A 15,613-nucleotide genomic window follows, 5' to 3' on the forward strand; every position below is an offset into this window, starting at 1 on the left:
GATAGTAGCAATGATGCGGACTGGGTCCATGATCTGAGGTTTATCCTCATTGTTGCACAGAAGAATTATGTCCTTGATGCACCGCTAGGTGACAAACCTATTGCAGGAGCAGATACAGATGTTATGAACGTTTGGCTAGCTCAATATGATGACTACTTGATAGTTTAGTGCACCATGCTTAACGGCTTAGAATCGGGACTTCAAAGACGTTTTGAATGTCATGGACCATATGAGATGTTCCAGGAGTTGAAGTTAATATTTCAAGCAAATACCCGAGTTGAGAGATATGAAATCTCCAACAAGTTCTGTAGCTAAAAGATGGAGGAGAATAGCTCAAGCAGTGAGCATGTGCTCAGATTGTCTGGGTACTACAATCGCTTGAATCAAGTGGGAGTTAATCTTCCAGATAAAATAGTGATTGACAGAATTCTCTAGTCACCATCACCAAGTTAGTATAACTTCGTGATGAACTATAGTATGCAAGGGATGACGAAAATGATTCCCGAGCTTTTCATGATGATGAAATCAATGAAGGTAGAAATCAAGAAAGAGCATCAAATGTTGATGGTTGACAAGACCACTAGTTTCAAGGAAAAGGGCAAAGGGAAGAAGGGGAACTTCAATAAGAACGGCAAGCAAGTTGCTGCTCAAGTGAAGAAGCCCAAGTCTGGACCTAAGCCTGAAACTGAGTGCTTCTACTGCAAAGGGACTGGTCACTGGAAGCGGAACTGCCCCAAGTATTTGGCGGATAAGAAAGATGGCAAAACGAACAAAGGTATATTTGATATACATGTTATTGATGTGTACTTTACTAGTGTTTATAGCAACCCCGCGGTATTTGATACTAGTTCAGTTGCTAAGAGTAGTAACTCGAAACGGGAGTTGCAGAATGAACAGAAACTAGTTAAGAGTGAAGTGACGATGTGTGTTGGAAGCAGTTCCAAGATCGATATGATCATCATCGCACACTCCCTATACTTTCGGGATTAGTGTTGAACCTAAATAAATGTTATTTGGTGTTTGCGTTAAGCATGAATATGATTTGATCATGTTTATTGCAATACGGTTATTCATTTAAATTAGAGAATAATTGTTGTTCTGTTTACATGAATAAAACCTTCTATGGTCATACACCCAATGAAAATGGTTTCTTGGATCTCGATTGTAGTGATACACATATTCATAATATTGAAGCTAAAATATGCAAAGTTAATAATGATAGTGCAACTTATTTGTGGCACTGCCGTTTAGGTCATATTGGTGTAAAGCGCATGAAGAAACTCCATGCTGATGGGTTTTTGGAATCACTTGATTATGAATCACTTGATGCTTGCGAACCATGCCTCATGGGCAAGATGACTAAGACTCAGTTCTCCGGAACAATGTAGCGAGCAACTGACTTATTGGAAATAATACATACTGATGTATGCGGTCCGATGAGTGTTGAGGCTCGCGGCGGGTATCGTTATTTTCTGACCTTCACAGATGATTTGAGCAGATATGGGTATATCTGCTTGATGAAACATAAGTCTGAAACATTTGAAAAGTTCAAAGAATTTCAGAGTGAAGTGGAAAATCATCGTGACAAAAAAATAAAGTTTCTACGATCTGATCGCGGAGACAAATATTGGAGTTACAAGTTTGGTCTTCAATTAAAACAATGTGGAATAGTTTCACAAATTCGTGCCACCTGGAACACCACAGCATAATGGTGTGTCCGAACGTCATAACCGTAGTTTATTGGATATAGTGCAATCTATGATGTTTCTTACCGATTTACCACTAGTTTTGGGGTTATGCATTAGAGACAGATGCATTCACGTTAAAAAGGGCACCATCTAAATCCGTTGAGACGACACTGTATGAACTGTGGTTTGGCAAGAAACCAAAGTTGTCGTTTCTTAAAGTTTGGGGTTGCGATGATTATAAGGAAAAGTTTCATCCTGATAAGCTCAAACCCAAATCAGAGAAATGTGTCTTCATAGGATACCCAAAGGAGACAGTTGGGTACACCTTCTATCACAGATCCGAAGGCAAGACATTCGTTGCTAAGAATGGATCCTTTCTAGAGAAGGGGTTTCTCTCGAAAGAAGTGAGTGGGAGGAAAGTAGAACTTGATGAGGTAACTGTACCTGCTCTCTTATTGGAAAGTGGTTCATCACAGAAATTTGTTCCTGTGACTCCTACACCAATTAGTGAGGAAGCTAATGATGATGATCATGTAACTTTAGATCAAGTTACTACCGAACCTTGTAGGTCAACCAGAGTAAGATCCGCACCAGAGTAGTACGGTAATCCTGTTCTGGAGGTCATGTTACTTGACCATGACGAATCTACGAACTATGAGGAAGCGATGATGAGCCCAGATTCCGCGAAATGGCTTGAGGCCATGAAATCTGAGATGGGATCCCTGTATGAGAACAAATTGTGGACTTTGGTTGACTTGCCCGATGATCTGAAAGCCATACAAAATAAATGGATCTTCAAGAGGAAGACAGACGCTAATAGTAGTGTTACTATCTACAAAGCTAGACTTGTCGAAAAAGGTTTTGACAAAGTTCAAGGTGTTGACTACGATGAGATTTTCTCACTTGTAGCGATGCTTAAGTCTGTCTGAATCATGTTAGCAAATTGCCACATTTTATGAAATTTGGCAAATGGATAAAGAAAACTGCATTCCTTAATGGATTTATTAAAGAAGAGTTGTATATGATGCAACCAGAAGGTTTTGTCGATCCTAAAGGTGCTAACAAAATATGCAAGCTCCAGCGATCCATCTATGGACTGGTGCAAGCATCTCGGAGTTGGAATATATGCTTTGATAAGTTGATCAAAGCATATAGTTTTATACAGACTTGCGGTGAAGCCTATATTTACAAGAAAGTGAGTGGGAGCACTACAGCCTTTCTGATAAGTATATGTGAATGACATATTGTTGATCGGAAATGATGTAGAATTTTCTAGAAAGTATAAAGGAGAGTTTGAAAATAGTTTTTCAAAGAGACCTCGGTGAAGCTGCTTACATATTGAGCATCAAGATCTATAGAGATAGATCAAGACGCTTGATAAGTTTTTTCAATGAGTACATACCTTAACAAGATTTTGAAGTAGTTCAAAATGGAACAGTCAAAGAAAGAGTTCTTGCATGTGTTACAAGGTGTGAAATTGAGTAAGACTCAAAGCCCGACCACGGCAGAAGATAGAAAGAGAATGGAAGTCATTCCCTATGCCTCAGGTTCTATAAAGTATGTCATGTTGGGTACCAGATCTATTGTATACCCTACACTGAGTTTGGCAAGGGAGTACAATAGTGATCTAGGAGTAGATCACTGAACAGCAGTCAAAATTATCCTTAGTGGAATAAGGATATGTTTCTCGATTATGGAGGTGACAAAAGGTTCGTCGTAAAGGGTTACGTTGATGCAAGTTTTGACACTGATCCAGATGACTCTAAATCTCAATCTAGATACATATTGAAAGTGGGAGCAATTAGCTAAAGTAGCTCCGTGCAGAGCATTGTAGACATAGAAATTTGCAAAATACATACGGATCTGAATGTAGCAGACCCATTGATGTTAATCACATAGTGATGCAAACTAGATTATTGACTCTAGTAAACCCTTTGGGTGTTGGTCACATGATGATGTGAACTATGGGTGTTAATCACATGGTGATGTGAACTATTGATGTTAAATCACATGGCGATGTGATCTAGATTACTGACTCTAGTGCAAGTGGGAGACTGAAGGAAATATGCCCTAGAGGCAATAATAAAGTTGTTTATATTTCCTTATATCATGATAAATGTTTATTGTTCATGCTAGAATTGCATTAACCGGAAACTTAGTACATGTGTGAATACATAGACAAACAGAGTGTCACTAGTATGCCTCTACTTGACTAGCTCGTTGAATCAAAGATGGTTAAGTTTCCTAGCCATAGACATGAGTTGTCATTTGATTAGCGGGATCACATCATTAGAGAATGATGTGATTGACTTGACCCATTCCGTTAGCTTAGCACTTGATCATTTAGTATGTAGCTATTGCTTTCTTCATGGCTTATACATGTTCCTATGACTATGAGATTATGCAACTTCCGTTTACCGGAGGAACACTTTGTGTGATACCAAACGTCACAACGTAACTGGGTGATTATAAAGGTGCTCTACAGGTGTCTCTGAAGGTACTTGTTGAGTTGGCGTATTTCGAGATTAGGATTTGTCACTCCGATTGTCGGAGAGGTATCTCTGGGCCCACTCGGTAATACACATAACTATAAGCCTTGCAAGCATTGTAACTAATGAGTTAGTTGCGGGATGATGTATTACGGAACGAGTAAAGAGACTTGCTGGTAATGAGATTGAACTAGGTATTGAGATACTGACGATCGAATCTCGGGCAAGTAACATACCGATGATAAAGGGAACAACGTATGTTGTTATGCGGTTTGACCGATAAAGATCTTTGTAGAATATGTAAGAGCCAATATGAGCATCCAGGTTCCGCTATTGGTTATTGACCGGAGACGTGTCTTGGTCATGTCTACATAGTTCTCGAACCCGTAGGGTCCGCACGCTTAATGTTCGGTGACGATTTGTATTGTGAGTTTATGTGTTTTGATGTACCGAAGGTAGATCGGAGTCCCGGTTGAGATCGGGGACATGACGAGGAGTCTCGAAATGGTCGAGACGTAAAGATCGATATATTGGACGACTATATTCGGACATCGGAAAGGTTCCGAGTGATTCGGCTATTTTTCGGAGTACCGTAGAGTTACGGGAATTCGTCGGGGAGTATATGGGCCTTATTGGGCTTTAGGGGAAAGAGAGAGGGGAGGCTGCGTGCACCCCCAATGCTTAGTCCGAATTGGACTAGGGGGAGGGGCGGCGCCCCCTCCTTCCTTCTCTTCTCTTTTCCCTTTCCTTCTCTCCTACTCCTACTACTTGGAAGGGCTCCTAGTTCTACTAGGAAAGGGGGAATCCTACTCCCGGTGGGAGTAGGACTCCCCTAGGGCGCGCCATAGAGAGGACCGGCCCTCCCCCTCCTCCACTCCTTTATATACGGGGAGGGGGGCACCCCTTGGAGACACAACAATTGATCATTGATCTCTTAGCCGTGTGCGGTGCCCCCCTCCACCATATTCCACCTCGGTAATATCGTAGCGGTGCTTAGGCGAAGCCCTGCATCGGTAGCATCATCAACACCGTCATCACGCCGTCGTGCTGACGGAACTCTCCTGCAAAGCTCTACTGGATCGGAGTTCGTGGGACGTCATCGAGCTGAACGTGTGCTGAACTCGAGGTGCCGTGCGTTCGGTACTTGGATCGGTCGGATCGTGAAGACGTACGACTACATCAATTGCGTTGTCATAACGCTTCCCCTTTCGGTCAACGAGGGTACGTGGACGACACTCCCCCCTCTCGTTGCTATGCATCACCATGATCTTACGTGTGCGTAGGAAATTTGTTGAAATTACTACGTGCCCCAACAACTCCGTCGTGGTGATAATGAGACCTAGCCACAAACAGCATGTAGGGTTGTTACCGAATGATGATTCTCGGGGCTCGAAGTTGTCTAAACCCTTGTCTTGTGTTGCGTTTCTCGATTCCGCTCAACCTCTCTCAAGCTACCACATAGATGCGTTGGCCTCACGACTAAGTCCTCACACTAGGACATCTGCCGTGACAACCACGACAATTAGAGAATGATGTGATTGACTTGACCCATCCGTTAGCTTATCACTTGATCGTTTAGTATGTAGCTATTGCTTTCTTCATGGCTTATACATGTTCCTATGACTATGAGATTATGCAACTTCCGTTTACCGGAGGAACACTTTGTGTGCTACCAAACGTCACAACGTAACTGGGTGATTATAAAGGTGCTCTACAGGTGTCTCCGAAGGTACTTGCTGAGTTGGCGTATTTCGAGATTAGGATTTGTCACTCCGATTGTCGGAGAGGTATCTCTGGGCCCTCTCGGTAATGCACGTCACTATAAGCCTTGCAAGCAATGTGAATAATGAGTTAGTTACAGGATGATGCATTGCAGAACGAGTTAATAGACTTGCCGGTAATGAGATTGAACTAGGTATGATGATACGGACGATCGAATCTCGGGCAAGTAACATACCGATGACAAAGGGAACAACGTATGTTGTTATGCGGTTTGACCGATAAAGATCTTCATAGAATATGTAGAAACCAATATGAGCATCCAGGTTCCGCTATTGGTTATTGACCAGAGATGAGTCTCGGTCATGTCTACATAGTTCTCAAACCCGTAGGGTCCACACGCTTAACGTTCGATGACGATTGGTATTGTGAGTTTATGTGATTTGATGTACCGAAGGTTGTTCAAAGTCCCGGATGTGATCACAAACATGACGAGGAGTCTCGAAATGGTTGAGACATGAAGATTGATATAATGGAAGGTTATGTTTGGACACCGGAAAGGTTTCAGACTAGTTTGGGCATTTTTTGGAGTACCGGGGGGTTACCGGAACCCCCCCCCCCCCGGGGGGGGGCTTAATGGGCCTACATGGGCTTTAGTGGAAGAGAGACGAGGCGGCCAAGAGGTGGGGCGCGCCCCCCAAGCCCAATCCAAATTGGGGAGGGGGCCGGCCTCCCTTTCCTTCTTCCCTTCTTCCCCTTTCTTCCCCCTCCTAGTTGGACTAGGAAAGGGGGGAAACCTACTCCTAGTAGGAGTAGGAATCCCCCCTTAGGGGCGCACCATGAGGCCGGCCGGGCCCCCTCCTCCCCTCCTTTATATACGGGGGAGGCATGCTCCCCATAGACACACAAGTTGATCTTAGCCGTGTGCGGTGCCCCCCTCCACAGATTTCCACCTCGGTCATATTGTCATAGTGCTTAGGCGAAGCCCTGCGTCGGTAACTTCATCATCACCGTCAACATGCCGTCGTGCTGACGAAACTCTCCCTCGGCCTCAGCTGGATCTAGAATTCGAGGGACGTCACCGAGCTAAACGTGTGCAGATCACGGAGGTAACGTGCGTTCTGTACTTGGATCGGTTGGATCGTGAAGACGTTCGACTACATCAACCGCGTTACTAAACGCTTCCACTTTCGGTCTACGAGGGTACGTGGACACACTATCCCCACTCGTTGCTATGCATCTGCTAGATAGATCTTGCGTGATCGTAGGAAATTTTTTGAAATACTACGTTCCCCAACACTTGGATCACTAAAATAGAAATGAAGAGTCTTGAGCTTTTGCCAATCTTTATCCTTATCATTTTGAGGGGTCCACATCTCTAGTCCATGCCACACCAATCATTGAACATCCTGAAATATTTATCTTGAATGGATATTAGTTCAGTGAGATATATGTTGTTATGAATTACCAAAACCATCCGGGGATTAGTTGCACTTTCAGCATCGTGTTTGCCCGAAAAATGAGGTTGAAAAGCTTAGTTAGCCATACTATAGATATGTCTCTGATGCCTCTCCGCACCTCAACGGGGATACAATCAGGGCCCATCGCGTTGCCTCCTTTCATCCTTTTTAAATCCTCCTTGACCTCAGACTCCTGGATTTGCCGCATAAAATGCATGCTGGTATTATCAAATGAGTCATCCAGTTCAATGTTAGATCTCTCATTCTCCGCGTTGAACAGCTTGTCGAAGTACTCCCGTCGTCTATGCTTAATCTCCTCGTCCTTCACCAGGAGCTGGTCTGTTCCGTCCTTGATGCATTTGACTTGATCAACATCCCTCGTCTTCCTCTCTCGGATCTTGGCCATCTTATAGATGTCCTTTTCACCTTCCTTCGTGTCTAGCCACTGATAGAGATCCTCATACACCCAACCCCCTGCTTCACTCACAACTCCCTCTTTGCGGCCTTCTTTGTCATCTTGTATTTCTCTATATTGTTTGCACTCCTATCTAGGTATAGGCATCTAAAACAACCTTTCTTCTCCTTAATAGCCTTCTGGTCATCACCATTCCACCACCAGGTATCTTTAGCTTCGCTTCTACTTTCCCTGGACACTCCAAACTCCTCTGAGGCCACCTTACGGATGCAAGTCGCCATCTTCATGCACATATTGTCTACATCACCTAATTCCTCACAAGGGTTCTCCTTGATGACCCTCTCCTTGAGCGCCTGAGCTGCCTCCCCCTTGAGCTTCCACCACTTCGTTCTAATGACTTTGTCACGCTTATCCTGTTGGACACAAACCCGAAAGCGGGAGTCAGCCACCACAAGCTTATGTTGAGGGACAACACTCTCTCCAAGTATCACTTTGCAATCTAGGCGCGCATGCCTGTCTTCTCTTCTCGAGAGGATGAAATCAATGTGGCTAGAGTGTTGACCACTACTAAAAAGTCAGTAGATATGATTCTCTCTTTTTAAAGAGGGTGTTAGCTACGATCATGTCGTGAGGTAGAGCAAAGCTTAAGACATCTTCTTCTTGATTCCTAATGACATACCCAAAGCCCCCATGCACCCCCTCCAAAATTTGTGTTAGATGTACCCACATGGCCATTGAGGTCTCCTCCTATGAAGAGCTTCTCGCCAATTGGTACACTCCTAACTAAGTCCTCCAGTCCTTCCCAGTCTTTCCTCTTGGTGTTCTTATTGTAGCCTATGCGGGGTATATGTGTTGATAACATTGAGAACCAAGTCCCCAACTACCAGCTTGACCAGGATAATCCAGTCCCCATGTCTCTTGATGTCTATCACTCCATACTTCAGGCTCTTGTTGATCAAGATGCCGACTCCATTTCTGTTTGTAGCGGTCCCCGTGTATCACAGCTTGAAGCCGGTATCCTCCACCTCCTTCGTCTTTTGTCCCCTCCATTTGTTCTTGGACGCAAAGAATATCAACACATGTCCTCACCGTTGTATCAACTAGCTCTCGAAGCTTACCTGTCAGGGCCCCTACGTTCCAGCTACGTAAGCAGATCCTCCTAGGCTCGGCTAGCTTCCTTACCCTTCGCACTCGTCGAGTCAAATGCGTAGACCCTTGTTCATTTTCCACTACACCCGAGCATCGATGTAGCGCGCCACTAAGGATGTGACGACCCGATCCTTGCTCACTTGCTACCGTATCCAGATCAAGATATGGCGCGCCATTGAGGGGGTGGCGGCCTGGCCCTTACCCATTTGACACCACACCCGGGTTCTGATGTGGCGCGTCGCTGATAGGGTTACACCGCAACGAAAATCTTTGGGTTTCATCTTCATAGAGTGGCTGAGTTTTAACGTTGGCTCGCCAAGCCTATCACAACCCTGCTCCTCTACCCGGGCTTGCGATCAGCTATGTTGAGACAACATAGGTGGAGTTTAATGTGCAATAGAATATGTCTACCACTTTTTGCAAATTAAAGTTGAAAATTAACGAGATAATGAATGTTGTGTCCTTTCTTACATCTTCCTTTCTTTTTACACGTATTTGTTTTTAATTCTGTTGCATAGCCCACCATTCATATCAATGTCAAGCCAAATTTCAGCAACAGACCGAAGGTGATCAACATCAATCATCGGACTGAACTTAGCACTAGAGCTTTGCATCATTGCATGCCAGTAGGCCGTATTCGCTATACCATGGATTTTGGTTTTGCCAGTAATCCAATATATTTTTATTCGCTATACCATGGATTTTGCTTTTAAAAATCAGTCAATCACCTGTCTGTTTTGTTGTCTAGATTAGAACAGTATACTGGCTTTCCATTTTATGTGATACTCTAGTTACAGTAACAACATTGATTCGTAGGAACATGTGAGCAACCTTTATCAAGGAATGATCGACAGTTATTATGAATCAGAGGGAGTATTATTTTAGTTTTTCCAAGCAAGAAATGAAATTCATAATAATCTTCAATACAATGTGCTGGGAAACAAATAAAAGATTGACATGACTGAATGGATTCCACCTATAAGATGATGAAAACCAATGCAAAAATCTGCAGGATATACTAATACAATAGATTGTCAATTGCCTTACCTCCACACTGAGAAAAATGGAACAAAGAGCAGTTTGAGATTAGCTGCAAACTAGACATGCCTACGACTTGACATTACTTACTTCCAGGTAAGTCCATAGTCCAGCATGGGGCGTAAGGAAAAGAGATCTCAATGAAGGAATAGTAGTGCTCCATCTCACCTAAGTATCGAACCTTCGAGCTATTCAAATGATATGCAACCGTTGCACTATTGTGGTCATGAAACAAAACAATTTCCTTGTAAGGGTGAAATCCAAGACATTCAAGTTGAAGAGGGGTTTCATAGGCTTCATTGTCAGGGTTGTACTTCTTAGGCCAGCCTGCAGTGCTGAGAACATTTTCATCATCAGAGTCCCACTCAAAATCATCTTTCTCTACTGCTTCGTTGTATTCAGCTACAAGTTTAAGGTTGACATCATTCTTCAACAACAACTCTTTCTGATCATCCGACTGTGAGATCCATGGACCTTCGTCAATATGTTTCTCAAAATATTCTCTCCATACTGGCTCCAGGTTTATTTCATTCTTCAAAACCCAGTCTATCAGACCACCCGATTCATACAGAAACCAAACCTGAAATGTGCATCTTCCATTCTTCAATACACAGTAGACCCCTTTTTCCGATTTTCCTAGACGAGATAGTGATCTGATGCCTCCTTTTGGCAACTCAATTACTTGGTACTTATCACTCGACAAGTTTATTCTACAAAAAACAAAGCACCCACAAAGATCAATTACCAACATAATCATAAACATGATCATTGAGTGTCCGAGTATGAGTAATACCTCAGTAGAAAATCACCGTGTCTTTGCCTAAAAGGAACGTAAAGTGACCCCTGCCAGTAAGCTGCGTAGTACAAATTCTGATCAGATTTCCGATGTGATTTCACATCGTCAATTGTTCCGGCAGCATCCCCTTCTCGCATGAATGACCTCTCTTCCCAACACTCTGTCTTGGACGAGAAAACATACATGGTATACGGCGAAGGTGGCCACTCCATAGTGCAGGCCATGTCATCGGGTACATCACAGGGAATACGAGGAATGAAGAATACCTCGTAATGTGGCGAGATGGTAGGGTCATATGCGAGGTAGCGATTGTTGTGGCAGCGCCCGCAATCCCCATCGGGCGAGCACGCGCACGGCAGCCGGGGCAATGGCGCCCACTGCCGCGTGGCGGGATTGACCACCGTGTCGTTCTGAATCAAGAGGAGGCCATTGCAGTAATCCCTCATCTCCCCCGCGTACATTCCATAGTCGGGATCCTCTTCGAGGTAATCGAGCCTGCTGGTGATGTAGCGCGCCGTTGAGCGGCGGGCGAAGAGCATCGGGGCGTCTATGGTATCATTGTCCCAGATCACCGCGTCCACGGAGAGCGGGAGCAGGTCCGCGCGCAGCAGACGGTGGTGGTCGACGGTGGCCCGCCAGGACGTGCAGACGCAGCGGGATGCGGCGAGGCTGCGCGGCGGGAGGTGGCGGAGGATGTCGACCAGCACGTCAGTGCGCTCCATATCCATGCCGACCGTCAGACACCGTCGTGGCCGGAGGGGGGCAGATCTGATCGGCGTGGGGGTGGGCTGATCGGAGGTGACCGGCCGCGGCGCCGCGCGACCTCTTGGCGTGGCAGAGGAGGCGGTGACCTATCCTTGAAAGTCACCGATGCCTCTGGATGCGTCGTCAGCCTTGCCCCCGGCGACGAACTCGGCCAGGGCAGCACGCCTGCAGCGGCGCGAGGGACGACGGAAGGCGGCACCGGTGGCGCGGGACAGGGGAGAAGCGCCGGCGGCAGCTCCAGGCGAGGTAGTCGCAGGGCAGCAGCGCGCCGGAGCAGAGTGGCGGCGGCTGTTCTTCTGTGAGGATGGAACGGCAGTGCTCAGGCCGTCCACTCGTAACCCTACCGCACTGCGTATTTCCAGGCTTTTTCTTTATATAATAAAATAAATTACCCCTATATATTTTGAGGCCTCTTCGGCCCATCGAAGGAGAAACAAACAGTACTGGATGAAATGGGCTGCAAGCAATTTATGGGATTTTACATTAAGACCCTATTGCTATCTCCGACTTACTACTAAGTTTTTTTTTGTCTCTTACTACTAGGTAAGGGCATTGGGAGCTCCTATAAAACGGAGCTGCTAAAAATCAGTCGACTGAGACTAAGTCTCAGTCGACTGGGCAGCCGTTCGATCTCTGTGTTGCTTGTAGATTTGTGTTGGGGCGTTTTGTCTTTGTTTCGGCCTGTCTAAGGCGCAGACCGGCCCGTTTCCTTTTTTTTGTCGAACCGCGATCCCGCGCAAGCGTTTTGCTTTTGTGGGCTGGGCTAGTGTTCGGGGCGGTCTTTTTTTTCCTTTTTTTGGGCCGCATTAAGGAGAGAGGAATGGGAAGCTACCACCTGTGTGGTAATTAAGAAGAGGGAAACGGGCAGTGGGAGCTCATTCCATCCATTCCCCAATCTCAAATCGAAAGAACTCCACAGGGGAAGAAGAGACGCCGAGCTCCAAGGTTTTCTTCAACGAACAGATTGACTTGCTACTGCACGCCCAATGAGAGAGGATGGCCGGCGCTGCTGATGGAGTGAGTTTCCTCTACCTTCTTCTTCATCTGTTTTTTTGTCTTGTTTGTTGTTGCTACACCGTAGATCTGAAGGGGATTTGGTTGATTTTTGTTTGGATGAAGTGTAGATTAATAGCTTCAAGCGTAGAATCGGCTCCAGGATTTTTAGCCATTTTGTGTGTGTCCTTATTTTTCAAGCAGTCAAAGAATGGAGGTGGTTATTTGTGGTTCATGTGGATGTAAAGGTGGGGTAGTTGCACGTATGAGTTCAAGATGTTTTGTAGTGCCTCAAGGCGGGCCAGAGTGAGTGGTTGGTAGGCCTTCTTAGGTGCTGCAGACCTCACTCCAAGTTAACTACATTTTAGTCTTTAATTTTAGTTAGCTTCAGTTAGTTCAGTTCTTGCTTCTTAGTCTGAATAATTCCATGCAGGGCTTGGTGTGAGTCAGGGACATGAGGTCCCATCCTGGGATGGCACGATGCTAAGTACATGTCTCTTGCACTGTTGGAGTTGTCACTCTGCCCATGTATTCAGTAGATACAGGTTTTGTCTGGCCATACTTTCCTGTCTGCCCTGCTTATCTTGTTTGTATCAAGTACTATTTGATTAGTAGTTTCAAGCATGGAATCGTCCCCAGAGTTTAGACCTTTTTTATTTTTAGTTTTGATTTTTTATGTGTTCATGCATAATAGTGTCTCTCGATCACGCGTGTCGATTGGCAGTATCGGCGTGGTGAATTTGAGGATGAAACTGGTTCTTTGCTTGTAGCTAGATTCACTTACCTCGATAAATAAAGCTCTGTTTTTATGTGGCACCTATTTTGTCATTCTGATTTTTCTTTTTGCTCTGTTTCTGAGGCTTTATCCAGTAAAGATTTTTTACAACTAGTAGTACTAAAATTTTAGTATCCCTAAGAGACTGAGATGAAGTGTTTTCTCCTTTGGATTGTACTGAAAGTAGTAGTATCAACACCATTCTTTTTATGCTTGTAGGTACTATAGAGAAGTTTTTCTTAGGGTTCTTAGCGTGAAGAATCTGCTATAGTAATTGATCCAGGGGTAAAGAGAGAGAGTAGAGTGCATTTTTACACCCTGTGTACATCAGTAGGTGACAAGAGAGATGTGTTTTAGGCCTGCTAAGTTGGCATTTTTTTGTTAGGATAAAATCTTTGCTAGTCATTCTTTTTTTGGGCAGCTTTTTCGATCTGGTGAGTGCTAACACCGATACGGTTCTTCTGGGATATTTGGTGTCTCTAGAAGTGGTTCCCTCATATCCCCTCATATCTATTACTGAGCCATCACTAGGAGTGGTTCAGTCCGTTTTTTGTTTATTTAGTCCAGATTATAGTAGCTTGAAGAATATGATTTTGCCAAAACATTTTTTTGCGGAATCAGTTACATGTTTTGAGGATTATTACTGAACTCAAATCCCCTCCTATGTATTACTGAGCCATCACTAGGAGTGGTTCAGTCCCTTGTTTGTTTATTTAGATTTTTGCTGAAACTCTATTTAATCAGTAGCATGTTTTTGAAATCTTTCTCTCGAAACAAGAGAGAGTATCACTGAATGTATCAGTGGGAGTGGGTATGTTTATTTGTTTTTCAGAACCCCTATCTAATCAGTAGCATGTTTTTTGAAATCTTTCCTTGTAAATAGGAGAAATTACTACTTAAATCTATCACTAGGAGTGGGCATGTTTATTTGTTTTGTAAGTTTTTTTGCTGAGACTCTATTTAATCAGTACCATGTTCAAATCTCTCTTTTTGTGAAATCAAAAGAGAATGATTAATGAAACTAAGTTTCTAGCAACATCATGTTTTTTCAATTTTCTTCTTTTTTGCTGAGACCATATGAATCAGTACGATGTTCATTTTTTTGTAAATGAATCAAGATAATATGGTCTTTTGGCAGATCCATCTTTTTCTATCTCCAGATCGCATTGTAAATACATCTTTTTGTCATCAGCGGCAATGCCAATGGTAACTCATCATTATCTCAAAATCCTTTTCGTTCGGAAGCATATAAGTATTGCACTAAAATCATTAGCTAAATATGTATGCGTCTCACTAGCACACATTTATGTTCGGCGCCCTTTTATGTGCATAGGAGATGGTTTGCAGAGTTTGTCTGAACACTTGCAACTACGAGAGCAGGGCAAGTGGCATCAGCATGTATGTCTGGAAGGAGTTCAAAATCACAGCGTTAACTCCGCAGCCTCTATTTTTTTTCTGATCCTTATTTTCTTAGTTTATACTCACCATCACAGAATATATTTGTTGAAGGTTGATCTTTTTTCTTTTTTTCTCCCTGGTTTCTGAAGGGACCCCTAGTTAACTCGTTGTTTACATTGAATCATTGAAACATGGTGCAACTGCATGTCTTCCAAATATGGTGCCAGTTGCATGCTCAACTATAGTCATGCAACTGCATGTCTCCCAAACATGGTGCAACTGCATGTCTTCTAACTTGGTAGCAATTGGGCATTCGTTTTGTCGGACAAGGAGAGGGGCCAGTTGCATGTCCCAAATTAGGCACGCAACTGCATGTCTTCTAACTGGGTTGCAACTGCGGATTTTTTTGTCAAAGGGGGCAGCGGCAAGAGAGAGGGGGCCAATTGCATGCTCAACTATAGTCATGCAACCGCGTGTCTTCCAACATGGTCGCAACTGCATGTATTCTAACATGGTTGCAACTCGGCTTTTATTTTTGTCGGAGGGGCCAATTGCATGTCCCACACTAGGCATGCAACTGCATGTCTTCTAACTTGGTTGCAACTAGGGCCTTTGTTTTGTTGGAGGGGCGGCGGCAAGAGAGAGAGGGCCAGTTGCATGCTCAACTATAATCATGCAACAACATGTGTTCCAACATGGTCGCAACCGCATGTCTTCTAACTTGGTTTCAACTTGGCTTTTGTTTTGTCAGACGAGGAGAGGACCAGTTGCATGTCCCACACTAGCCACGCAACTTCACCTCTTCTAACTTGGTTGCAACTGGGGCCTTTGTTTTGTTGGAGGAGGGCGGCGTCAAGAGAGAGGGGCCAGTTGCATGCTCAACTGTAATCATGCAACTACATGCCTTCCAACATGGTCGCAACTGCAT

The 15,613-nt window shown here is 44.3% G+C and overlaps 2 protein-coding genes across 2 annotated transcripts; both read right to left on the minus strand.

Moving 5' to 3' along the window:
• Positions 1-7,839: 7,839 nt before the first annotated feature.
• LOC147967918 (uncharacterized) lies at positions 7,840-8,821 on the minus strand. The gene is made up of 3 exons (XM_087523315.1): positions 8,656-8,821; positions 8,451-8,605; positions 7,840-8,184 (listed from the first exon to the last, which is right to left on the minus strand). The coding sequence occupies exons 1-3, from the start codon at positions 8,819-8,821 to the stop codon at positions 7,840-7,842; spliced, it is 666 nt and encodes a 221-aa protein (XP_087379441.1).
• Positions 8,822-9,917: 1,096 nt separating this feature from the next.
• Positions 9,918-11,852, minus strand: LOC147967919 (uncharacterized). The gene is made up of 2 exons (XM_087522585.1): positions 10,752-11,852; positions 9,918-10,668 (listed from the first exon to the last, which is right to left on the minus strand). Exons 1-2 carry the CDS (start codon positions 11,480-11,482, stop codon positions 10,041-10,043), a joined length of 1,359 nt encoding a protein of 452 aa, XP_087378711.1. The 5' UTR covers positions 11,483-11,852; the 3' UTR covers positions 9,918-10,040.
• Positions 11,853-15,613: the final 3,761 nt, after the last annotated feature.

This window comes from Triticum urartu, chromosome 5A, assembly GCF_056163025.1.
Source record: "Triticum urartu cultivar PI428250 chromosome 5A, HENAU_Tu73, whole genome shotgun sequence".
NCBI classification, from domain to species: domain Eukaryota; kingdom Viridiplantae; phylum Streptophyta; class Magnoliopsida; order Poales; family Poaceae; genus Triticum; species Triticum urartu.